At 43.5% G+C, this 26,797-nt stretch overlaps 1 protein-coding gene across 3 annotated transcripts in view; it reads left to right on the top strand.

Moving 5' to 3' along the window:
• tgfbr2b (transforming growth factor beta receptor 2b) overlaps positions 1-26,797 on the top strand; it is a 78,930-nt gene that overhangs the window by 13,038 nt on the left and 39,095 nt on the right. The window contains exons 1-3 of one of the 3 annotated variants that reach the window (XM_059945412.1): positions 4,990-5,360; positions 14,248-14,410; positions 15,941-16,134. In XM_059945412.1, coding sequence (XP_059801395.1) covers positions 14,277-14,410; positions 15,941-16,134 — 328 coding nt within the window. In that variant the 5' untranslated portion in view covers positions 4,990-5,360; positions 14,248-14,276. The other 2 variants (XM_059945411.1, XM_059945410.1) reach the window with 2 other exon arrangements.

The following is a 26,797-nucleotide window of genomic DNA, read 5'->3' on the forward strand; positions in this document are numbered from 1 at the left end:
ATAATTCTGCCTTTATTACAGCAATTCGGGTTCTGAAGGACATGTATGTGAGTTTTTAATAATCTGGTAGATTTGAGAGTTAAAGACTTTAAAATATCTGAAGAGCCAATATTTCTGTCCAACTGTCATGCCCCTTCAGCTGGTTAACCCAGCCATGCACGACCATGGTACGTGAAAACGAGCCACAATTCAGTGACGCACAATCAGAATTGCATTTAATATCACCGGCATGTATGGTAAAAAAATGTTACCCTTGATGAAATGGTGCCTGGAGAGGATGGCCCTAGCTCTGGAACCCTGACCCCCTCCTTTAGCCCCGTTATCCTGGAGGTCTTTAGAAGGTGGCTGGCTGGCTGCTCATTGGCCACGTGTTACAGTTTAATCACCATATAACATTTGTAGGCCAGTCACTGAGTTTTCCCCATGCTTGTTATAGCACAATCCCAGAATTTATCTGCACTTCCTGGAGACGCCAGGCCAGAGATGGAAGGGTGCCAATCCCATACTTATTACAGTATTTATTAACTCTCTAGAATCAAGCATAGGTTAGACGAAGAGGCAGAGAAGCAGTAATAATAGGTTTTCTTGTTTTTTTTAAATGGGCATGATTTCCACTGTTCTTTAAATAGTCTGTGCTCTTGCCTCAATGTAGTAGATAAATCCACTTTTTATAACTTTTAAGTTTAAAGTTAGCAATCAATGGCATGAAAAGTGAGTCAGTGGCATTTAAATTGCAAGACTAAACAGCATTCTGTGGTGGGCCTATTGAATAAACTGGAGAGTTTCTGGGAGCGAGAGGCCGATGTGGTTCATCAGGAATGTCCTGCTGACTGAATTTGTGCCTTGTCAGCTCTGTGAATGTACAAGTCAATTTAGATACAATGTGGATAAAGGCCCTTCAGCCCCATAGAGTCATACTAGCCCATTTAAACTAATTCCACTTTATTCTCCCCACGTTCCCATCAACATCTCTCCGGTTCTGCCAATTAGTTGCACACTAGGGGCATTTCGCAGCAAGTTTAACATTTAGTCTGTGCCCACTTGAAGTATACTGGGTTCTGACTCATTTTCTTTGTTTTCATTCATTTTCTCCCCCTCCCCAATACTAGCCGTCTCTTAATCTCCCCTCGATGCAGCTGCCCCTCCCCCTGTAAAGCATACTTTCCAAACCCTGAGCTGACTACCACATGTGGAGAGTGCTGGTGCAGAATATAGTCCCACTGTGCCCTGGGAATCTTATAAACATCCTTGCCTGACTTGACAGAATTGTCAAAGACAGCCTTCTCACAAAGCTAACACGCACAGAGCCCTGGAGGAACTTGGCAGGTCAAGCAAATCTGTGGAAACGACTAAACAGTCGATGTTTTGGCCCAAGACCCTTCAGGACTAGGAAGGGGGAGATGTCAAAATAAAAAGGCAAGAGGAGGGGAATGAGGCTAGCTGGAAGGTGATGGGTGCAGCTAGGTGGGTGGAAGAGGTAAAAGAGAAAGATCAGAGCGGTCAGGGGGTGGAAATTTGCTCAGCGTGAGGAGAAATCAACATTCATGCCATCAGGTTGGAAGGTAGTCAGACAGAACACAAGGTGTTGTTCCTGCACCTTGAGGGTGGCCTTATCTTGGCACAGGAGCGACACGTCGGAATGGGAATGGGAATTAAGGTGCTCAGCCACCGAGCAGTCCTGTTGTGGTATATGTCATGGAGGTGCTCGACAAAGCTGTTCCCCCAATTTATGACCTTTCACTTCTTCTCACCTGCCTATTACTTGCCCCTGGGTCCTTTTCTCCTGTTGTCCATTCTCTATTCCTATCAGTTTCTTTCACCTATTACCTGACCCGCCAAGTCCCTCCAGCATTTTGAGTGTGTTACTTTGGATTTCCAGTATCTGCAGACTTCCTCGCATCTGTGTTTCTCGCAAAGCTGAAGTTTTTTCTTGTTATTTCCACCCTTGCTTGCACTTGCCTCCTTGCCAGCGTTCTTGTAACACGCACAAAAAGCTGGAAGAGCTCAGCAGGTCAGGCAGCATAAGCCAGAAGCAGAACAAGGCCCTTCAACCCATCAAGTCTGCTATCCCACCGTGGCTGATTTATTATCACTCTCAACTCCGTTCTCCTGCCTTCTCTGTCTGTGGAAAGGAATAAAGACTTGGTGCTTTGGGCCAACACCCAGGGGCTCCGTTTCTTTATATTAATTTCCGTGGATGCTGCCTGACCTGCTGAGTTCCTCCAGCATTTTGTGCGTGTTACTCTGGATATCTGGCAAACGCAGAATCTTTACTCTTCCTTCCTTGCTGGTCTGATGGTAGTTTTCTTTGCTTCAGTGACACACAGTATGGTGTGACGTTGGTTATTTTGCTGCAGCGGCACAGTGCAAAACTTAAACATTAACATGTGTTGCAAAAAATAAAAATTGCATAAGATGCAAAGTGTCCATCAGCTGTTCAGAAGTCTGATGGCAGGAGGAAGAACGTGTTCCTGAAACTTTGAATGTTCAGTTATATTGTGCTTTCTCTTCCCACTTGCCCTATTATCAGATGTTTCACCAAGTTTATTTCTGCCTGTGCTGCCAATTTGCAGAAAGTCGGCACCGGAAAGTTGGCTGAAGAGAACCAGAGCGCTTTCCTCCCCCCACATCTACTTCTGGGCGGTCATTTATTGATGGAGATGGGGTTCAGTGGATAATTAGATCGGGTGAGCCTTGCAGTTTGGCCTCCCTTTTGAATGCCAAATGTTGTGTTTTGATTTGCTGCGTTACTGAGGTGGCACAGCCTTGCAGCCGGTAGTTGCTCCCTTGCGACATTGAAGACTCGGGTTACGTCCTCACCCCGGCTACCATTATATAGTCTGTATGTTCTCCCTGTGATGGCATGGGTTTCCTCTGGGTGTGCTCCAGCTTGTCCGGGTGCTCCGGGCTTCCTCCTGCATCTCAGATGTGTGTTTGCCTGTAGGCTGGATTGCCATACTTGGTAGAATTGTGGAGAGTGGGGTTGGTGATCAGAGTGTGTGGAGATGCAGGATGGGATTAGTGTAAGTGGATAGTTGATCAATGCAGACACAATTGGCTCAAGGTTGTATCTCCCTATGCAGTGGAAACTGTTCATGTAAGTTCATGACTGCAGATGTTTTTTTATGCGTTACTGTAGCACCACCACAGGCAGAAGGATTTGATTACAATGCAACCAGGCATCAGGGGCATGGGAATTCATATTGTGAAATGCCGAGTGTGGCAAGACCAGATACTAAGTGTTGAAATGTCCATTAATTATGCAAGGCCTCTTAATTTCTTATAATTGGACACAAGCTAAGGAGTAACTCTGTCATTGAATTGACCTATGACAGTAACAATAACTTTGTCTAAAAATGGATGTAACTTCAAATGGCCAATTATGGAATTCAGATTTGTTTTCAACCTTTTTTGGGGTGTAATTAATCCTACTAAATACTTGAAGAGAAGAATGGTGTGTTTACAAATTGCCTCTTTGCAATCTCAATGCATTTTACAGTTTTGTCATTTAGTTGTTGTCAGTTCTCTTCCTTGTTTTTAAAGCTCTCAATAATCTACAACACATAATCACTTTCTTTTAGAATCCTGCACGAGTTCTTAGGTCTTCTTCTGCCGGTCTCTTAATTTTAAACAATCTGTCTTGAAAGATAATTGACAGGTCAGCTTTTCTGAACTATGCGCCAAAGCTGTGGAACTCAATAACTAAAACTATAAGGGATGCGGGCTCGGTTAACACTTTTAAACGCTAGCTCAAAATCTACTTATTTAACCTTGCTTTTAACAAATATCTTTTGTCTTCTATTTTCATGTTTTATTTTTATGCTTGTACTTTATCCCACTGTAAAGCACTTTAATCTATATCAAAGTTTGTGGGGTGACACAGTTATCGCAAAGTTTTACGGTACAGGTGACGGGTTCAATTTCCGCTACTGCCTGTAAGGAGTTTGTATGTTTCCTCTGGGTGCTCTCGTTTCCTCCCACAGTACAAAGGCATTGGTTGGCCATGGTAAATTGTCTTGCGATTAGGCTTAGATCAAATCGGGCGATAGCTGGGCAGCATGGCTCAAAAGGCCTATTTTGCGCTGTATTTCAATAAAATAAAACTTTTAATAACCATTTGTATGAAAAGTGCTCTATAAGTAAATTGTTGATGTATTTTGCCCTCCAGATTCTTGACCACTCACTTAATCCATCTCTCTGCAGACTTTCTGTAGCCTTTGTACAATTTGTTCTTCCGCTGAATTTAATGTCATCGCCAAACTTGGTATACTGAATGAAGTTCTCCTCTAGCAATTTGTTCATATTCATGAACTATTACCGGAAGTTCGCGAAATCAATGTTCATGCAGTCAGGTTACAGGCTACCCAGACAGAATATCTCTGAGCTCCTGCAGCCTTTTGTGCGTGTTGTTCAGATTTGTAACTGTCCCTTTATTGAAGTAATGAAGCAGACCTTTAATAGTCATACAGCTATGTCAGGAGCAGCCCTTGTAGTGATTATCGTTGGTCATTAACAAAATCAGGAGATGGCAGATTTTCAAGAATTTGCAGGAATCCTGGGATCTGAAGCAAAGAGAAACAAAAATACCTGTAGCAAAGGGACTTGGTGACGCGACGTCTGTAGAGGCAAAGAGATGGGGTGGTGATTTGGGTCAGGACTGGGAGGGGTGAGGCGGAGGTTGGCAGACGATAGGTGGAATTTGGTGAGGAGCGAGTAGATGAGCAGATGGGGTAAGGGAGAAGTGGGCGAGGGTAGTTGACACACGAGATTGCAAAGGTTGGCATCTAGAGCAAAAGGGGAAAAAAAACTACTGGAGGAACTTGCTGACTCGGGCTTTGTGTACAATGCCAGCTTGTTTCCTGTTTAAAGTGCAGATTTCAACCAACTTTATTTTGCAGAGTTATTTTGTTTATTACCTTCTGGGTATTTTTTTTACTCTGCTGACTTCCCCACAAGGATATGCATGAACAAATCTGTGGTTCGGCACCTGGCAATGGGCTGGTTTCCAGCTCGAGATGTGTGGAATGGGCTCTTGTGAAAGTAACTAAAATATGCATGAGTGCGGGTGTATATATATAGCCACAAGGCATTCATTCCGCTGCTGTGTTGAAGCTAGTTAGTGCTCTCCTCGCCTTCCTGGAATCTGTGCTGGCTTGTTTGCTGATTGCTGACTCTGCTCGAACAAGAGACGGCTTCAGTAATCTCTTTTGAGAGGCACTGGGAATGCACGCAGAACAGAATGGACTCGTTTGTCGGTCTCTGCCTGAAGTCCTGGGGCCTGTAATGAAGTAGCCACTGTTCTTTTCCCAGTAACGGCCTTCCTCCCCACCTCCCCACCTTGAATGTGCAGACACTTTTGGGTAAGGTACCGATCGGTCGGACAAGGTGGGATGGGGAGGCCTATGTGCTGCTACTGGCAACAGTTGATCAAAGGGAAATGGCTTCAGTTTCAGGCATCATCAAACGGTCTGCTCCTTTAAAAGAGTTAACCCATCAACCACTCCTTCTGAGCTGGAGTAAGCACTGTCTGAAGTTAGTGCAGGCCAGAGCAGTGCCAAACCCCGGATTCAATTGCCTAAGGTGAGTAGGGGAGCATTCTACTTTTCTCGTCTCAAATTGGCATGGGATTTCATCTGCCTTTGTTTGACTGCTTTCAGGCAGGGGCCATTAAGTGATATTTAACCTTTGTGCTGCACGTGGGCCAGGTAATGTCCATCCCAATAAGAGTCTAACCCCGTAACCTTACCTTCCAAGAGGACCACAACCTCGTCATGATTTGGAGGCGTGCATGCCTCAGTCAGCTGGAGAACTAGGGTGGTTGGTGTCGGGGCCTTGTGTTTCGGCTCTTGATAGGGTTAGCCATGCCAGACAGGTCAAAGGGTAGAGGCCAGGCTAAGAGTGGCCCACCTGTCCTCCGAGTTCAGGGGTTCAGCTCGGGGCTGACGACCCTGACTAGTCAAAGAAATTGTTATGGAAACAGCAATGAAGAATCCTTCAATACCAACAGAGATGGAGGATCTTCGTTGCTGCCCTAAATGCCAGCGGTGTAATGGGAAGAAAGTACATAACCTTGGCAATGATATGAAAGACATGCTGGCGTAGTGGTTGGCACAACGCTTTATAGTACCAGCAATTCCTACTGTTGCCTGTAAAGAGTTTGTAGGTTCTCCCTGTGAGTTTCCTCCAGGTGTTCAGGTTTCCTCTCTCAGTCCAAAGACCCACCAGCTGGTAGGTTGGTTGGTCATTGGTGGTAGTCCTGTGATTAGGCTGGGGTTAAATTGGGGTTGCTGGGCAGTGTGGCTCGAAGGGCAGGAAGGTCCTATTCCACACTGTATCCCAATAAATAAAATTTAAAAACAATTTCATTGAATATTTTCGGCCCCATTTTCACTATTTTTGAAGTCATTGTTGATCAGAAACTTGACTAGATCGGCCAAAGAAATATCTTGGCAACAAGAGCAAGGCATAGGTTGGTAATCCTTTGGCAAATAACTAATTTCCTGACACCTCCACGCTCCTGCATCACCTCAAGGACACAAACTCCCCAACTGTAAAATATCCTCATCTTTTGAAGGTTGATGCCATCTAAGAGAGGACAGCCCAGTTGGTTAGCAGACTTTCAGCCACTCTGGACATCGACAACAAATCGGCATGATGGAGTGGTGGAGCAAACTCGATAGGCCGAAAGGCAGACATCCCACCTCTCCCGGAAGTTCCGGGAGTCTCCCGCAAATTGATGGTGCTACCTCCCTGAAGTGAGCTTTTTTTTAGGGTGGGATATCTGGAAAGGCCAATTCTGATCCTGCGACTTGTGATTTCCTCCAGCAAGGGTAAACAAAGGTTGCAGTGCGTCCATCGACAAGATGTGTAGCAATTCCTTCAGGGAAAATGAGCATCACGGCCGTGAGAGGTTGTTACTGAGCCTCCTGCTCTGAAGGCTCATTTGATGGTTGGTGTTCTCACCAGATCAAGAACACAGAGGAAGCTGTAGAACCGGGCAGATCGAAATAAGGTTTGAATTGAATTCGTATCAGCCGAGTGCACTTTCACTTCCATATCTGAGACTATGTTGAGTTTGTGCTGCATAGACTTGAGCACTTTAAACGAGGTGCATTATACTTCAGTATAATGTAGCTGAAAGCCTCAATAGAGGGGATGTGGAGGGGATGCCTCCTATGGTGGGGGAGTCAAAGACACAGCCTCAGAATAGAGGGGTGTACTTTTAGAACGGAGATGAGGAGGAATTTCTTCAGCCAGGGTTGGTGAATCTGTGGAATTCCTTGCCACAGGCAGCTGTGGAGATCAAGTCATTGGGTATATTTAAGGCAGAGGTTGATAGACTCTCGATTAGTTAGCGCACGCAGGGATACGGGGAGAACAAAGGAGATTCGGGCTGAGAGGGAAAATGGACCAGCCATGATGAAATGGCAGAGCAGACTCGTGGAAGGCCGCACTGTCAAAGATACCTTATTTACTGATGAGATATTTAAACCTGGCTTTTTTTGAACTTGGAACTAAACGTAGGAGATTATGGCATTATTCAAAGCAGAGTATGTTAGTTTCCTTCAATCAATTATATTGTTTTTATGACATTAAATGGTGGAAAAATGGTAAATCGAAACCTAAGCTGCAGACGGTGAGAATCAACTAAAAACAGGTCAGGACAGCATCTCTGGAAGAAGCAACTTGGTTAACTTTTCTGGCTGAAGATGAAGAAACCGTAATCCTGCTTCTCTTTCCTTACATGCTGTCTGAGGAGAGTTTCGACACTTCCGGTTTTTATTTCAATTCCCCGTGCACACTGACTGCTATTTTCCCAGTCGTGAAGACAAAGTATTTAATTGACAGTGAAGCACTTGAGGCCACCCTGAGCTTTTGAGAAGGCCTGTTAGAAAATATTTCTAACAAATGCTGGAGATCCAAGCTCATGCACGAAATGCTGGAGGAACTCGCAGGCCAGGCAGTATCAATGGAAAAGAGTAAACAGTCGACGTTTCGGGCCGAGACCCTTCATCAGGAAAATATTTCTGTTCCTTCATCTTGCTTGTGCTCTCTTACAGGTGGTCGCGTGAGGACTCATTGAAGTATTTCTCACAGACAGGACCCAGGCTGTAACAAAAAAAAAAATAGGGGACAAGCTCTCCTCTACAATCACTCTGAGGACCGATGCCCCACAAGGCTGTGTACTCAGCCCCCTGCTGTACTCACTGTACACCCATGATTGTGTAGCCAAGTTTCCACCGAACTCAATATAAGTTTGCTGATGACACCACAATTGTAGGCCGTATCTTGGGTAACGATGAGTCTGAGTACAGAGAGGAAATTAAGAACCTGGTGGCATGGTGTGAAGACAATAACCTATCCCTCAGCGTCAGCAAGACGAAGGAATTGGTTGTTGACTTCAGAAGGAGTAACGGACCACACGACCCCATCTACATCGGTGGTGCACAGGTGGAACAGGTCAAAAGCTTTAAGTTCCTTGGGGTGAATATCACAAATGACCTAACTTGGTCTAACCAAGCAGAGTCCACTGCCAAGAAGGCCCACCAGCGCCTTTACTTCCTGAGAAAGCTGAAGAAATTTGGCCTGTCCCCTAAAACCCTCACTAATTTTTATAGGTGCACCGTTGAAAGCATTCTTCTAGGGTGCATCACAACCTGGTATGGAAGTTGTCCTGTCCAAGACCGGAAGAAGCTGCAGAAGATTGTGAACATAGCCCAGCACATCACACAAACCAATCTTCCATCCTTGACCTCACTTTACACTGCATGCTGTTGGAGCAGTGCTGCCAGGATAATCAAGGACAAGACACACTCAGCTAACACACTTTTTGTCCCTCTTCCCTCCGGGAGAATGTTCAGGAGCTTGAAGATTCGTGCGGCCAGAATTGGGAACAGCTTCTTTCCAACTGTGATAAGACTGCTGAACGGATCCTGACCCGGATCTGGGCCGTACCTTCCAAATATCCGGACCTGATTTGCACTACCTTACTTTCCCTTTTCTATTTTCTAATTAAGATTTATAATTTAAATTTTTATTATATTTACTTTGACGTGTACTTCAGGGCGTGCGAAGCGCAGAATCAAATATCGCTGTGATGATTGTACGCTCTAGTATCAATTGTTTGGTGACAATAAAGTATTTTGTGGATGTTACACTTATTGAGGAGTTGCAAATAATTTGCAGGAGCTGTGCTCTGTTGGAAGAGAATTTGCTTGGAATGGAGGGAATGTCAGTGAGTAGGAAAGGTTTAGAGGGATTTGGGACTAGCTCAGTTAGTAACTTAGTTGGCATCTTTTGTGTTGGCATCAGCCCTGATCTAATTTAACACTAAAATCTGCAATCATAACACTTTAAGTATTGTACGAACCACCCTGGGCTCATGAATCTCGTTGGACTGTTATACCCACTGGGGTCTGGGCTTCTCTGAAGGAAAGCTGTGTTTTGTATTGATCCATGGGTTGGAATGGTCTCCAGTTACTCCTGACTGATAATCCTTGCACATTCAGTTGGTGAACAGGATGAGGACTGAGCAGTTCACACAATCAGCAAAAGTACATCTTCCCACTCTTCCGACACGCTGCACACTCGGCTGTCTGCCCGCTGGTTGACGCTTAATCTCGTGTGCTAAGCACTCGAAGCTTCACACTACATGGCCAAGGAAGCGGCAACGTCTTGAATCACAAAACCAACTTCTGGTTTGGATCTCAGCAGGTCAACAAAGGACCATGCGGAATGAGTGCAAGTCACTCTTGTCCATTAAACAGCACTGGGAATCGAGCTGTGGGAAAGCCTGGGCTGTCAAATACATCAACAGCACTTGGAGCTTCCCACTGCACAATAGGATTTATGACACAGTGTGTACTTGTAGAATGATTACGGTCGTGAGGCAATGTGAAATAAGATCCCCAACTGAGTAAAAATGGTGACAAAGAACTAAGATATCACAGAGTCTTTTGCAGACCTCTGTCACTTGTCTTTTAGTGGGTGTAACCCAAAAAAAATATAGTGGAGAATTCCAAGTATCTCCAAGGTCATTTAAAGGGTACCTTGGAAGAAGCCAAACTCTGTGACTCAAGCAGATATTCCTGTACGTCAGCAGTGAATGAACTACTCTTGGATCTGAACTACTCTTGGATCCTGCTTCTTTCACTGAGATTATCTTAAGAATCACTACAGCATTTTTGGATCTGAGGGTGATCATTTTCCAGTCAAAGTGACTCCAGTAAAGATGTATGTAATTTAAGCATTTAGATGTAAGTAACAGTGTGACTTTATTTAACTATTCTTTCAACCTTTTTTTAAAAAAATTATTCCTAAACAGACTTGTGAATATGTTTTGCTATCCTTCCGTATAGTTGTGCATGACCAGGCTTAAAACAATACCCAGTTGAAATAATGCAGATCTTGTGGCAGAAGTATGAATAAACAGTCAGTGCAACTCTGTTGGTTAAAACTCTGACCAGCTCTAACTTTTGATCATTGTGCCATGTTACGATTACAGCTTTGAGCCTTTACACTATTGAGGCTTTGGCCTTTTGTAGTAGATTTTAACCCGTCCTTGCCCAGTGTGAAGCATTGACTAATTGTTTCTGAATTTTGGATATCTGTATTTTATCCAGCTCTTGTAATTGTTATGTATGAATACCCTAATTACACAGATGGTGTGGGTTAACATCATTTCAGCCACTGAGGGGCCTCCTCAATCTACTCAACTGAGAACAGAAAACAAAAGCTGGTAACATTCACCATTTCCTATCCCCTTTTCCTTCTGTCAATTTATCTCCATGCCCACCCTACTGTGCTCCTCCCATCTTTTTCTTCCTTCCACGGCCTTCTGTCTCTTTCACCAATCAACTTCCCCGCTCTTTACTTCATCCCTCCCCCTCTAGGTTTCACCCATCACCCATCACCTAGTGTCCCCCCCCCCCCCCCCACCATTTATACCTAATCCTCAATTTTTCTTCAGTCCTGCAGAAGAGTTTTGGCCCAAAATGCAAAATGTCAACTGTACTTTTTTACCCCCCATAGGTGCTGCCTGGGGGGGGGGGTGTCTCAGATTTCCAGCCTCTGCAGATTTTCTCTTGTTTGTCAGCTGATAAAATCAGCAATGTATCACCCACCACATTGATAATGGAGAAAAAATGCACATCTGCCTGCCTTGTAACAGGTGAAAGGCATTTCTCATTTTGTATAAAGATCCTACTGGAAGAGTATTTTACCAGTGGAGAAAGGGATGCTATTGCCTTCTATCATCTAATATGATAAACATAATGTGCATTGCTTAAACTTGCTCAGTTTGCTGGGGACATAGCCTCAAGATTGGGGGAGTAGATTTAGGACGGAGAGTGGTAAATCTGTGGAATCATCTGCTCAATGAAGCATTGGAGGCTGCCTCACTAAATATATCTAAGACAAGGTTGGATAGATTTTTTGCATAGTAGGGGAATTGAGGGTTATGGGAAAATGGCAAGTAGATGGAGATGAGTCCATGGCCAGATCAGCCATGATCTTATTAAATGGCAGAGCAGGCTCAACGGGCCAGATGGCCTACTGCTGCTCCTATTTCTTATGTCCTTTTTTCCCGGGTTTTCATCCATGGACTTGATTCATATTATCTCTGTAATCTGTGCTCTTCCAATCCTTGCTTGTTGGTCACTATCAAATTTAATTATTCATGACCCATGATTTCCCTTGGGCCTGCCTCTTTTACCCTCCTTTCAGGCATTCTGTAAATCCCTCCTCCTTGACCAAAATCTGCCCAAAATTTTCTACGTCTCTAATAAATTTGGTTTGTTAAAAATCCTGTGACTGTCCTTGGGTTATCTTGTTACATTGAACACTTGTGTGAAAATGAGTTGATCTAGCAGTTTCGACATTCAAAGTATGTCAAAGGCACAAGGGCCATGATTTTTTTTTGGTTAGACCAGTGCAGACTGACATTCAATACGGTATTGGCAACTGAGCTCTGTTGTGAAGGGGATGTAATACCACTGGAATAGCTCATTGAGACCTAGCCTAAATAAAGGTTGCATTTTTAAATTGATGACAAGTCTATTTGAAAGTGGGGTTTTGCTTCAGGGGTGGGGGGGAATAGAATCTAAGTTTGCCATTGTGCTGGAGGTGAATGAGTCATGATGGCTTCACGGCATTGGAGTGCCAGGGCATAGACACAGTGTTAAAAAGCACTTGAATACTTGACTATGAATAATTGACTATGCTACTCCATATCTAGAATATTTTTTCTACAAATTTATTGCAAATCTTCTTTGCCACTTTTTTTTGTTGAAAAAGCTGATTGTTGAAAAATTACAATAATTTTATATAAAGTGTGTATCTTTCATGAATTTTGCCTGTGTTAGTGAAACAGAATTATCTGTCTAAAATGTATCATACTTTTTTGTTAAGTTTAATTCTGTTCCAAAATTCTATCCAGTTGCTTTGTGGCACGGGAAATACAAAGGCAAGTCTGAGCAAACTATGGAGTGGGGAAATGTGCATTCTGAGCAGGGATGAATTTAGGATTAGTAATTGCACCAGTTACATAGACTCGGGGTGAATCTGTAACCCGAAAGCATTGATTTAAGTTAATTTGTTAAAGAACTTGTTCTGGAGAATATTTTGTCTTAGTTGACTTGTTGGGGTTGTAATGCATTGTCTGAAGAGATGTTGTAACTACATTCTGTACAGATTTTTAAAAAGGTATTGGATGCAACAGATGGGCTAATCAGTGGATGGTGTTAACTTTGATTTTTAGGAGGCATATGAAGGTGCTAAACAAGATGAGATCCCGTGGTATCACAGGAAAGATACTAGCATAAATGGAAGATTAGCTAACAAAAGAGAGAATAAAGGGACACACACAAAATGCTGGTGGAACACAGCAGGCCAGGCAGCATCTATAGGGAGAAGCACTGTCAACATTTCGGGCCGAGACTCTTCTTCGGAACTAATAGAAGCTATATTTTCTTTCAGTTAGTCCTGACGAAGGGTCTCAGCCCGAAACGTCGACAGTGCTTCTTCGTATAGATGCTGCCTGGCCTGCTGTGTTCCACCAGCATTTTGTGTGTGTTGCTTGAATTTCCAGCATCTGCAAGTTTCCTCGTGTTTGCTTAGAGAATAAAGAGGTTGGCTGCTGGTGACTAGTGGTGGTCTGCAGGGATCAGTGCTGGGACTGCTGCTTTTTATTTTGTGTCAACGATCTAGAAGACAATTGATGGCTTTGTGGCCAGGTTTGCAGACAATACAAAGGTGGGTAGAGGGGTAGGTAGTGTTGAGGAAGCAGGGAGGCTCGAGAATGGGCAGAGAAGTGGCAGATGGAATCATGTAAGGAGGAGTATGGGCGTGTGCTTCAATAGAAGGAGCAAAGCACAGACAGTTTTCTAAATGGGGAGAAATTTCAGAAATGGGGACCTGGGAGTCCTCGTGCAGGATTCCCTGTGGGTTAATTTGCAGATTGAGTCTGTGGTAAGGAAGGCAATTTGAGCACTTGTTTCAAGAGGACCAAAATAAAAGCAAGGATGTGATGTTGAGTCTTGATAAGGTAATGTTCTGACTATATTTGGAGTACTGTGATCAGTTTTGGGCCCCTGATCTAAGAAAGGTTGTGCTGGCATTGGAGAGGGTCCAGAGGAGGTTCGTGAGAATGATCCCAGGAATGAAAGGGTTAACATTCGAGGAGCTTTTGATGTTCCTGGGCCTACACTTGCTGGAGTTCAGAAGAATGGATGGTGGGTTTCTCACTGAAACCTATTGAATATTGAAAGGCCTAGATAGAGTGGACATGGAGAGGATGGAGTACAGTCTCAGAATAGAAGGGTATCGCTTTAGATGAGAGACGAGGAGCAATTTCTATAGGCAGAGGGTGTTGAATTTCTGGAATACATTGCCACAGACGGCTGTGAAGAATGCCATTGATAAGTTGATAGATTCTTGATTAGTAAGGATGTCAAAGCTTACAGGGAGAAGTCAGGAGAATTGGGTTGAGAGGGATCGTAAGTCTGCCATGTTGGACTCAATGGGCTGAATGGCTAATTCTGTTCCTCTGTTTTATGGCCTCTCTTGAACAGGACAAATTGTTTCAAACCCAGCTCGGACATCTCCTGCATTGCATCTATAAAACTGTTCCTCCCGGATTTAAGCAATTTGACACTTGTAATGTGTGGGTTTTTCCCTAGTATTTTTAGCAAGAAAGGGCTGATTTATTCTGAAAGATTAATTCATGCTACTTCCTTTTCTCTTTTCCAGGGAAACAGAAAGGCACTATCTTCGATAAAATGATGCATTTCAACGAACTGTGCCGGTTCTGTGATATGGAGCCTACTAATTGCACCAATACTGGCTCCTGCATAAGTAACTGCAACAGGTCCTCCATCTGCGAGAACAGGGATGAAGTGTGTGTCTCAATCTGGTAATGTCTCTCCCTGCCCCACCCCCTTTCACCCTTTCTTGCATTCTGACTTTTCAGTAGTGAGGGTGCTACTTCACATCATTGAGGTGTTACTTGAGTTACAGTTTTTAGATCTCTGATAACCAGTGACTGAAACAGTGGCTGCACACAGTGTGCTGGGGGGCGCTCAGCAGGCCAGGCAGCATCTAGTGGGAATGAATGGTCCCTGTTCCGAGCTGAGACCCCATGAGGACCCTTCATTCATGAGCCCTGATAAAGGGTCTCGGCCCAAAATGTTGACTGCTTATTCCCGTCCATAGAAGTTGCCGGACCTGCTGAGCTCCTCCAGCACAATGTCAAATCAAAAATTTCAAATTAAATCGATTTCAAGTTCAGGTTTAATTATCATTCAACCATACATGGATATAACCAAACGGAACAGCATTCTTCTGGGGCCAGGGTGTAAAAGCATACACAACACATTCTAAATAGCATATTCAGAATTGTGTATTTCTCTAGACTTCCAGCATCTGCAATACCTCTTGTCTATTGAAACAAAAGATGTAGCCTCTTTTTTTCTCTCTCATTGCTGTTTGAGTGTGTTCAAAGTATTCCCCATATTTTAGAAATATTTGATTGCTTGTAAGGTGTTTTAAACAACATAAAAGTCATTCCATAAATGGCAGTTCCTTCCTTGGGAATTATTATTAGTCTCTCGTAGGAGGTAATTATTGGATACTGCTTGCCAAGTAATCTTCAATGGTAAGGCTAAGGCAAGATGCAAGTTATAATGGAGATTCATTCATCCCTTCCTAATCATTATTTGATTAATTGATCGAAAGAGGTGAAAGAGCAGGAACTATCATGTCATTCTGGGGAAAAAATATTTTAATTGCCTAAGAGCCTGCAGACCTTTTGAGATTAAATGAGCTGCAATGCCAGTGTCACACTATATTGATTATCCCTCAATCTTCCAAACTCAAATGAACACAAAGAGAAGTATTTGAAGCTGCAGCGGATTCCCAGAGAGTAGATCCAAAGATACACTCCCTTCCAGTGGGTAGAATCCTCAACCAGGGCAATAACGATAAGCTGAGTGTATCTTGGAGAGAGGTTTTCCCCACACATGTTAGAGGAAATTTGTAATCTTATGTCACCTCAGTACCATTTGTCTGTATCTCCTCCATACTCGTTGGTGGCTTAAAGTCTGTCATTATGGAGAACACTCCTAGAACCAGCAATCGTTGCCATTCAGAGAAGGCTATGCAATTTCTATAACTCCCTTGGAGTTTTTCCAGCAGTCCCTTTCGAGTGCCTGATTTTAATTTGAATATTATAGCCTTTATTATGGCTACTTCCAGCAGATTTTTTTCATGGACAAATTTTAATGAATTCTTTCATTACTTTAAGGATGTGAAAGATTAAAGTGAAGCCCAAGACCCATAGAGGTCATTGGCAAGACCTGGAAAGTAATTGTATCGAGCTTCATTGGAATCTTTTGGTGTTTGGCTTGACCGATCTTAAAGGCTTCTGCTTTCCCTTGACTTGCAGGAGGAAGCAAGATGCCAATGTGACTATAGAAACTCTGTGCCACGATCCAGCAAAGCCTCTGTATGGGCACATGCTGGATGACTACAATAATACGAGATGTGAGATGAAAGAAAAGAAGGCTGAAGGTTCGGTGTTCTACATTTGCTCGTGCTCAAAGGAGGCAGAATGTAATGACAAGCTGATATTCACAGATGGTGAGTTGCATCAGATAATGAAACATTTGGTGATGTGATTCGGAGTTTTGTTGCTTCTGCAGCTTACAGCTTTCGGGGATCGCCACCTCTCTTTCCACTTTGCAGAACCAGTGTTTCCATTTCAGCTTCTGCAATTCGTGTTTTCAAATGCCTGGGGCTACACTCTGGAATTCCTTTACAGATCTACTGCCTCTCTACCTCTATCAACCTCTTAAAACATCCTGTTCCAGGTCTGTAACCACCTCAGGTGCTTTATTCCACCCAAATCTGTCATCGTCTTCACCCACCCAACCCCCAGCGTCAGTTGTCTCAATATTGCCAGTTGTGTCTGCAGTTGGTCAGAACTGTGACCTTGAATTTCATCTGAACCTTTTCTCAGGAAGGATATTTGTTTAAAAGCCTCTTTGACAATGCATTTGTTTATGCCATTTCCTAAAGTAGTCTGTGGAAATTCTGTTCAGTGGCATTCCTTTGCAGCGGCTCAGTATGTTTTGCTATCTTTGAGATGGGATATATTCTATTATATTTCCTTTGATCCTGGGTATGTAAGTGTTTGGGGTTTGGGTTTTGGATGGCAGTCTGCACCTCCTTTTGTCACTGTAGTGGTTGTCAGGAAAGCTGGAAGCCTTTTATACAGGTTTTAGTCTTGCTTACAGCTCCAGTTGTAAATTAACTAACAAATTTATGTAGCAACGCAATCGATTTTCTTGCGACCTGATACCTTGAGAGTGTGATTGCTTCTGACCGCCAACCCCTCCTTGGTACTTGCAGGTAGCTGTGAGCTGAAGTTATTGTCACAGCAGGAAGGAATACTCAGGTTATCAGCTCGAATCTTTTTTTATTTGTAGGTCCCATTAATTTGTTAGAAAGTGACACTCTAACTTAGGAGTGAAGGCACCTTGACCTGGGGTTCCATCAGACACTGGGTTGTGTTGTAAGCCTATGTGTAATTGAGAATGAAAATGGGTTTCCTGCTCAGGTCAGACATTGTCTTGGAGATTTTGTTAACTGAGTGACCAAATAGTAGAATATTTCACTCTTTAGGTTCCTTCACCATTCAATGAAAGCATGGCTGATATATATATTCTCATTCTATCCCAATGATGTCTTTTAATGTCTAGAAATTGGTCTCCTTATGTACGTTCAGTAGCATTTTTCTCCTCAGGTTCACCATCCCTTGCGGGAAATAATTCCTTCTTGAAAACAAAACCATTAAAGTCGAGGACAGCTTTTATCTCGCTGTTATCAGACTCTTGGTTGGATTTCTCATCTGTGAAGGATGAACTCTTGAACTTCTCACTGTAGCCCTCGTATTTTGCTTGTCTACCAGCACTGCGCGTTCTCTGTAACTGCAACATGATATTCTGCATTCTGCTTTGTTTTGACTACCTTCATGTCATTTTTTTTAATGGCATGATCTTTCTCTATGCAAACAGTCTACCTCTAACCTTGGTACACGTGACAACAATTAAATCAATACCAATGTCTGCCCTCCTCATCATCAACTTCAATCCTTGGTTTCTGTGGTACCCACCAGCCTACTGACCAGGGAAAACATTTCACCCCCCCCCCCCCCCACATGTTTAATCTGTCTAATTCTGTCAAAAGTTTGTAAATTTCAATGACATCTTCTCACATTCCTCTAAGGTAGTGGATTCAGCCCAGTACCTCACCGGTGAAGCCCTCCCAACCATTAAGCACATGTACATGAAGCATTGCTGTAGGAAAAGCAGCATCCATCATCAAAGATCCTCACCACCCAGGCCATACCTTTTTCTCACTGGTGCCATCAGGTAGAAGGTATAAGAGCCTCAGGACTCTCACCCCCAGGTTCAAGAACAGTTACTACCCCTCAACCATCAGGCTCCTGAACAAAAAGTGATAACTACACTCACTTGCCCATCCATCGAGGTGTTCCCACAACCATATCTCACTTAAAGAAATCCTTATCTTGTTATTTCATGTTCTCATTACCTATTGCTATTTACAGCTGGCCCTCCTTATCCGCGGGTTCCGCATGCACGTATCCAACCAACCGCGGGTTGGGAAAACCTGTAAGTTCTCTCTCCAGCACTCGTTGTTTGAGCATGTACAGACTATTTTTTCTTGTCATTATTCCCTAAACAATACAGTATAACAACTATTTACATCGCATTTACATTGTATTGGGTATTTTAAGTAATCTAGAGATGATTTTAAAATACAAGCAGTCCCCGGGTTATGAACGAGTACCGTTCCTGAGTCCGTCTTTAAGTCAGAACAGGTACATCTGGTATTAATTAGCATCAGTTAGTCAAACGTTTGTCTTAGTATATAATATATATTTTACCTTTCTATGCATATAAAACACTTAAGAAACATATGCATTTCAATAATTAAACCATTGCGTTGCTTAGTAATAATTGTAGCTTTAATAATGGCAGGGCCTTTCACATGCTCCATTAAAATTGTTCTGATTGTTGACCGACTGTAGCCTAACGCTTTTCCAATGACAGATGGTGTTTCACCTCTTTCTGATCGCTTTATTACTTCCACTTCATTTTCAATCGTGACCGTCATTATTTTCATGAACATAAACACTGCAGATTCAGAGCAGCACCGCTGGGTCCTAATGTCCACCACACTGAGACAGATTAAATAAGGTACAGGGTTCTGCTGGGTCCTAAAGACCACCGTACTGAGACAGGTTAAATAAGGGACTTGAGCATCCGTGTTTTTTGGTATCCGCTGGGGTCCCGGAACCAATCCCCCGCGGATAAGGAGGGCTGACTGTATTTCCATTTGCACAGCTTGTTGTCTTCTGCACTCGAATTGATCTTTCACTGATCCTGTTATAGTTACTATTCTATAGATGTGCTCAGTATGCCTGCTGAAAAATGAACTTCGTGGTTGTATATGGTGACATACGTGTACCTTGATAATAAAATTCCCTTTGAACCTTAAGCTCGAATGAATATAGGGCCATTCAGCCAATATCATTTCAACAGTGTTGCTATCTCAGGAATTAATTTGAGACTTTTTACTGCATTATAGCAAACATCTCATCCTTGGAGTTAAGAAGACTAAAACAGTATACAGTATTACGATGTTCCTGAAGGATCCCAGCTAGTAACGATGACTGTAAAAGTATTATCAATGTACATATAAGTCATCATATACAGCCCTGCAACTCATTTTCTTGTGAGCATACTCAGTAAACGTAAAGAATAATAACATTACAAAATCAGTAAATGGCCGCCCAACTTGGGAGCTCAGCCAGAGTGTGGATGATGACAAACTGTGTGCAAATATAGAAAAAAAATAAAAAATAAATAAAGAAGTGATGAATACCAAGAACATGAGATGAAGAGTCCTTGAAAGGGAGTCCATAGGTTGTGGGAACATTTCAATGATGTTGATAAGCCTGATGATTGAGGGGTAATAAATGTTCCTGAACCTGGTGACAGGAGTCCTGAGGCTCCTGTACCACCTTCCTGATGGCAACAGTGAGAAGCGGCCATGTCCTGGGTGGTGGTGGTCCCTGATGATGGGCGCAGCTTTCCTGTGACGGTGTTCCATGTAGATATGCTCAGTGTTAGCGAGGGCTTTACACGTGATGGACTGGGACACATCCATTACTTTTTGTCTGATTTTTTTTTCCATTCAAAGACATCGCAGTTTCCATGCCAGGCTGTGATGCAGCCAGACAGTATACTCTCCACTGCACATCTATTGAACTTTGTTAAAGTTTTAGATGTCATGCCAAATCTCCACAAACTTCTAAAGAAGTAGAGGTGCCTCCGTGCTTTCTTCGTAATTGCCCTTGTGCCCCGGCAAATCCTCTGAAATAATAACCCCGGAGGAATTTAAAGTTGCCAATGTTCTCCACCTCTAATTCTCCGAGGTGGACTGGCTCGTGGACCCCCCCCCCCCCCAGTTTCCTCCTCCTCAGGTCAATAATCAGCTCCATGGTCTTGCTGACATTGAGTGACAGGTTAGTGTTGTGGCACCACTCAGCAAAAAATTTCAATCTCCCTCCTGTAGGCTGATTCATCGCCCCCTTTGATTCAGCCTGTGACAGTGGTGTCATCAACAAAGTTAAATATGGCACTGGAGCTGTGATTGGCCACACAGTCGTAAGTGTAAAGTGAGTAGAGCAGGGAGTAAAGAGAGTAAAGCAGTTAAGCACGCAGCCTTGTGGTGCCCCTGTGCTGATGGAGATTGTGGAGATGCAAGCAGTCTAAACTGAGACCTATTGCACATTTTGATTTACAGAGCCAATACCATTTTTTCCCTAATGCTCTGATCTTACAAAGAAGGCCACCACACTTTTTCAGATGTCATTCCTAAATATCAAACATCCTTCAGCATTCTTCTCCCTTCCTTAGTCGCCTTGTAGCCATGATTCTGTGATTGGAGTTGTATCAGTTTACAATCTATCTTTGTTCCCACACTCAGATACAGCATATTTCATTGATGTCTCAAACATTTTTAACAAGTTTTTTGTAGTTCTATTTGCCTTACTCCATTTTTTTTTAATTTCTGAAGCCTGTGTATTGGTGCAGTCCTGTCTTTGTATGCTCTGTCCATTCCTGGTGTAATTTGTTATCTTTATGCAAATTACTCTCCTTCTCTGCCTGCTTTTGCTTTCTTTGTGTTCTAGATTCCCCTCTGTTGATCTCTTCCTGGCGGAGGTGGCCATTGTTAACAGAACTGATCATTAGAGGCTCTTCTAAAGAGGAGAATAACGGGAACAGGAGCTCCACACCAGATTCATAGAATTTGAGAAGTGTTGGTGTGTCAGGCCCATTCTATTCATGTTGGTTCCACCTCTCCAAGCACAAGCCCCCACCCCCCCCCCTCCAGTTTCTCTTTCAGTCCTGCAAATTCTTTCCTGTGCTCTCCCTATCCCGCTTGAAAGCTGCAGTTGAATCTGCCTGCACTACCACCCCCGCTAGTGCATTCTGGACTCCAAATACACTGCGTTTTGTTTTGGAAAGAGTTCAGCTAATCCACTTTTTGGTTCTTTTTACCTTTATGTCCTGGGAATAACTTCTCTCCATTCGCCCTGCGTCAGATCCCCTCTCAACTTGTCTGCTCCAATGGCAGTTCCAGTTACTCTACTCTTCCCCATGTAGTAAGTTCGTCTCTGGAAGCATCCCTGTTGGGACTCTCCTGCACCCTGTCCAACCTTCTCACTTTTCCTAAAGAGTTGCTTCCGCAACAGGATACAGTACTCTGTGGTTAACCTAGTGTTCACCATGCTCTCACGCTATGCCTGTCACTATAAAACCCAAGATCCCATGTGTTTTGTTTTTAGTAAAAAAATTAGAACTATTTTCTCTCCATTGACTTCATCAGGCACAGGTCTGCCCTCTTCTTCCAGCCTGCCTGTATCTCATTGAAGCCCATTAATTTCCTCCAGTCAGAGGCCATGATTTAAACAGTTTGTTTTCTGCCTTTATTTCCTGGGAGAGAGACTGGATTGGTGGCTAGAACTCGATGGTTTGTGGTGGGGGTTGAAGGCAAAAGTCACTGACTCCCCGGTGTTGGGGGAAATTCCTTCTCGTCCAGTGTTGGATGTGGGACAAGCAATCTGACCAATCGGACATTGGGATCGCAGTTGGCTGCAACCCGTGGGAAGACCATTACTAAACACGGGCAATCTCAGGAACCTGCTCAAAGTAGAAGAAGGCTGCTTTCAGTCAATTTAACTCCTCAAAGGCCAGTTTTGTTTTTAAAATCCCCCAAAATGAGGTGAAAGGCGCTGGTTAATTGCCATTTGACAATCTCAGCTGTCCTCCCTCTTCCTAAGTGAAAACAGACTCTGCAGCTTGTGTTGCGCACTGCATCTGTGGTTGGAGGCGAATCGTACGTCTGATCTCAGACATGTGGTTTCCTGTCTGTGTTTAAATTTACTAGCACATCAAAGCCTGCTACCACTCGACCATGTTTACAAGCAGATAATACTGTCTCTCATTTATTGCGGGCTGACTGATGTCCAACTCCAGTGTCTCAAAAGTTGGCTCTTTCTGAACGTTTTTATTGGCTCCTGTAAAGTACAGTCTGAACTTGTTATCTGTTGTGCACAAGCTGAAACTCAGCAAGCTGCTTCTCAGTTCAAGATTTCTTCTTTCAATCAACCAGCCATTCCTGCTCTCTGTCCACTATTAAGTCCCCATATAAATAACCCTGCTGTGTAGCCTTTTCATATTTAGGAATTATAATCACCAGCTCTTTTCCTTCCTCATCCCCTTGCCCCCGCCAATTTATATCTAACCTTAGTCATAACCACAATTTAAAATCTCTTGCTGCAATTATCAGAACAACAGATTTTAGAGAAAGTTGCATCCAATATAAAGATGCAGCACGTAACAAAGATGATGGTCACAGTCTGTTCCTCAAAGCTCCCAAGGCTCACCTTCAGAAACTGATTTTCTCCCCCCTCCCACTGTGTGTCTGTTGCGGGCCGGTTCTTTTCCTTCGACTTGCTCTTGCCCCCTTGGCCTCGGTCTGGTCACAATAGCCTTGCTAAATTTTGGTCCTAGTTCCACATCAAACAAATGTCTGTCGGACTTTTTAAAAGTCTGATCTTTAGGGAAGTCTGCGGTGCTTTGTCTGAACTTCCTCAGCCCCCTGCACTGGAATGCACGCTCACCCTCTTCTAGAAACCAATAAACAGTCTGACTTAAAATAAGTTCTGTTTCATTTGCTTCTGATAGTTTGCTCTGCTGTGCTTTAAATTGACAATGGGCAGCAACCCAGGCTGCCTTGAAAGCTCTGGGCTATTTTCCCACACCTTTTGCTGGTTGCCATAATAAGTCGAGCCTCGTGAACAGGGCCAGGGAATGCATTCTCCAAAGACTCCCAGCGTTTGCGCACAAATCCTACAAACCTAGCTGGCCCCCTTTTTGGCAAAGAATTTGGGCCCGCCCTTTTTTTAACAGTGAGGTGTGTGTTATTTACACAGCTGTTCAAACACCAATCCCTGAAGTGTATCTGTTGTGGCCAAATATTACTGTTGCTAAAAGGCTGGGGCTGATGCATCAAGGACATTTTCTACCATCGTTGTCTTGGCTCAGTGCTGTCCCATTTGCCTTTTGAGTAAATGCATGGTTTTAAGCTCTCCTCCTGACTATACCATCCAAGCTTGCTTCCATCGCAATACAGAGGGAGTCCCGTGTAGTTAATGGGGTCATTGTACGAAACTCTGTCTGTCATGTATAACAGATGAAAACACCTCTACAGCACTATTTTGAAGAGCAAGATTTAATTCTTGTCAGTGCTGTGGCTGCTACTCCTGAAACAGCATCTTGAATGAACAAATGATCTGTAATTTTTTTAATCACATTGCTGTTTCTGGGACCTTTCCCAGTGTGCACTGGTCACTTGCTTCCCAAGGTGCACTAGTGAAGACAATTGAAAGGTTCTGCTTCCGCATCTTGCAGGGCTCTAGATTTTAGTAAAATCCAAAATTTAGTGAAATTGGAGACTCTTTGCCTCCCCAAGCAAGGCTGCTTGGTCTAACATTTGGTTCCTTGGTGCTTAAGTGATGCTCAGCAGTTGTTAATACCACTCCTTGCTCTTGGGTGGAGCTGCTCTATCCCAATGCGCCTATTGTGAAATTCCCGCTTGTGTTCTAATTTCTCTCCCCCCCCCCCCCCCCCCCACCGGCCGGTAATGTGTGTGTTTAAAAGTGAAAGACAGAACTTGAATCACAAGCATGCAGAGTTGTAGAGTTATACATCATGGAAATGAACTCTTTAACCCAACTCTGCTAAACAAGCTGCCTTCCTGAGCGAATCCCATTTGCCTGCACACGCCCCATGTCCCCCTCCTGCCCAGACAGCGATAAATGGTATAGTTTCACCTGCCACTAAAATGCTTCCTGTCCCCACAACCCTCTGGGCATATTGTTTATTAAAAATTGCCCCACTCATGTTCTAGGTTCCCCTGGCCTGGGAAAACCACGGTAATTATGACCCCTGTGCTTTTATAAACATCTAACAAGTCACCTCTCAGCCTCTTTTAGTTTTAGGGAAAACAGGTATTGCGTTTAACTTGAGCCCTCCAGACCCAGCAATATTCTTTGGAATCTTTTCTGCACCCTCTCTCATTTAATCATGTCATTCTTATGTTGTGGCTGTCAGATCCACACACAATACCCCAAGTACATTCTCACCTATCTCTCGTAGAGCTGTGACTTGATTTCACCCAAATCTTGTACTCACTGCCCCAATTGATGAAGGCAAGTGTGCCATACACCTTTTTTATCGTCCTGTCTAACCGTGTTACCACTTTCAAGGAACTGTCAACATGTCCGTTGGTCTCTCTCTCCTGTACCACACTGCCCAAGGCCCTGCCATTCGATGTGTGTGTCCATCTGTTTGCACTTGTCAGAGTTGAATTCTGTCTGCCATTTGCTTTTGCCCACTTTCCCTGCAGCACACCATTGGTCCAGACCTAAAAACAACAGACTCTACCACAGTAGCACAGACAAAATGCTGGAGGAACTCAGCAGGGCAGGCAGCATCTATGGAAATAAACAGTCAACATTTCAGGCCGAGACCCTTCCTAGCATAAGAACATAAGAAATAGGAGCAGGAGTTGGCCATCTGGCTTGTCGAGCCTGCTCCACCATCCAATAAGATCATGGCTGATCTGGCCATGGACTCATCTCCACCTACTTTCCTTTTCCCCATAACCTTTAATTCCCCTACTCTGCAAAAATCTATCCAACCTTGTCTTTAATATATTTACTGAGGTAGCCTCCATTGCTTCATTGGGCAGAAAATTCCACAGATTCACCACCGTCTGGGAAAAGCAGTTCCTTCTCATCTCCATCCTAAATCTATCAAACACCCTCTGGAAATCCAAATAAATAACATCCATCTGTTCCCCTCTATCCACTGCGCTCATGAGATCCTCAAAGAACTCCAGTAAGTTTGTCAAACAGGACCTGCCTTTGCTGAATCCATGCTGCGTCTGCCTGATGGATCCATTTCTTTCCAGATGCCTCACTGTTTCTTTTTTAATGATGGCTTCAAGCATTTTCCCAACTACAGATGTTAAACTAACTGGCCTATTTTCCTACATCATTTTTCCTACAACCTGTCTTTTTCCTACATCATTCTTTGAACTGTGGCGTGACATTTGCTGTCTTCCAATCCGCTGGGACCTGCCCAAAGTTCAGAGAATTTTGGTAAATTATCTCCAAAGCCTCTACTATAACTTTGGCCTACTCCTTTCAGTAGCCTGGGATGCATTCCATTAGTCCAGGGGACTTGTGTATCTTCAGACCCACAAATTTGGTCTGCACTACCTCTTTAGTGAATGCTATTGTATCAAAGTCCTCACCTCCCATCGTATCCATAACATTTCTCTTTGGCATGTTAGACGTGTCCTCCACCGTGAAGATTGACACAAAATAGTCATTCAAAGCCTCTGCCATTTCCTCATTACCCCATATCAATTTCCCCTTCTCCTCCGCCAAGGGACCTACGTTCACTTTAGCCACCCTTTTCCGCTTTGTATAATTATAAAAACTTTTACTATCCGTTTTTATATTTTGCGCTAGTTTACTTTCATAATCTACTTTTCCTTTCTTTATTGCTCAATTAGTAGTTCTTTGTCGCTTTTTAAAGTTTTCCCAAACTTCCAGTTTCCCACTACTCTTGGCAACTTTGTCTGCACGAGCTTTTAGTTTGATGCCTCTCTTTATTAGTTATCCATGGCTGGCCCTGCCCATCCTTTACTGTCCTTGCTTTTAACTGGAATATACTCTTGTTGAACACCGTTATATATTAAAAAAAATCTCTTTGAAAGTCTTCCACTGTTCTTCAACCATCCTACCACATAGCCTGTGTTCCCAGTCTACACTTAACCAAATCCTCCCTCATCCCATTGCAGTCTCCATTGTTTAGGCATAATACATCAGTTTTAGATTGAACTATTGCAACCTCCTTTAGTATGAGAAACTCAATCATAGTGTGATCACTCTTTCCAGGAGGATCCCTAACTACAAGATCACTAATTTTACCTGTCTCATTGCATAGGACCAGATCCAAGAAAGCACGTTCCCTTGTAGTTTCAGTAACATGCTGTTCAAGGAGGTTACAGAACTGAGACGTAGAAACACAGAAAACCTACAGCACGATATAGGCCCTTTGGCCCACAATGCTGAACCTTAGAAATTAACTAGGGTTACCCATAACCTTATGACTCCTTCCTCCAAGCCAATCTTGCATTCAGTTGGTTAGCCCACCCTGGATCGCAGATGTTCTAAATTTTCAGACCAGCCTATCATGTGAGGGCTTGTCAGCAGCCTTGTAGAAAACATAAGTCGTTCTGCTGTTGTCAGTCACCTCTTCAAAAAGAACACACACAATCGCGGCACTGTCACTCGTGCACAGTGCAATGCTGACTATCCTAATCAGCCCTTGCCTTTCCAAATGCAGGTAGAATGCCTTCCAGTAAGTTATCTGCCACTGATGTTAGTCTCTCGGGCTGGTGGTTCTGTGGTTAACTAAAGGCAGAACTATACTCCCATATCTTTTTGGTCAGGATAGGAGCATGGGGGACTGTATCTGCTGAGCACTCCATTCCAAATGCATAATAAATTAGACTCGGTTCCTGATAGTAGCCCATGAGGGATTACTGCCAGGAGTAAGTAATTTGCTGCAGG

The sequence above is a fragment of the Hypanus sabinus genome, chromosome 20, assembly GCF_030144855.1.
Source record: "Hypanus sabinus isolate sHypSab1 chromosome 20, sHypSab1.hap1, whole genome shotgun sequence".
Taxonomy (NCBI): Eukaryota; Metazoa; Chordata; class Chondrichthyes; order Myliobatiformes; family Dasyatidae; genus Hypanus; species Hypanus sabinus.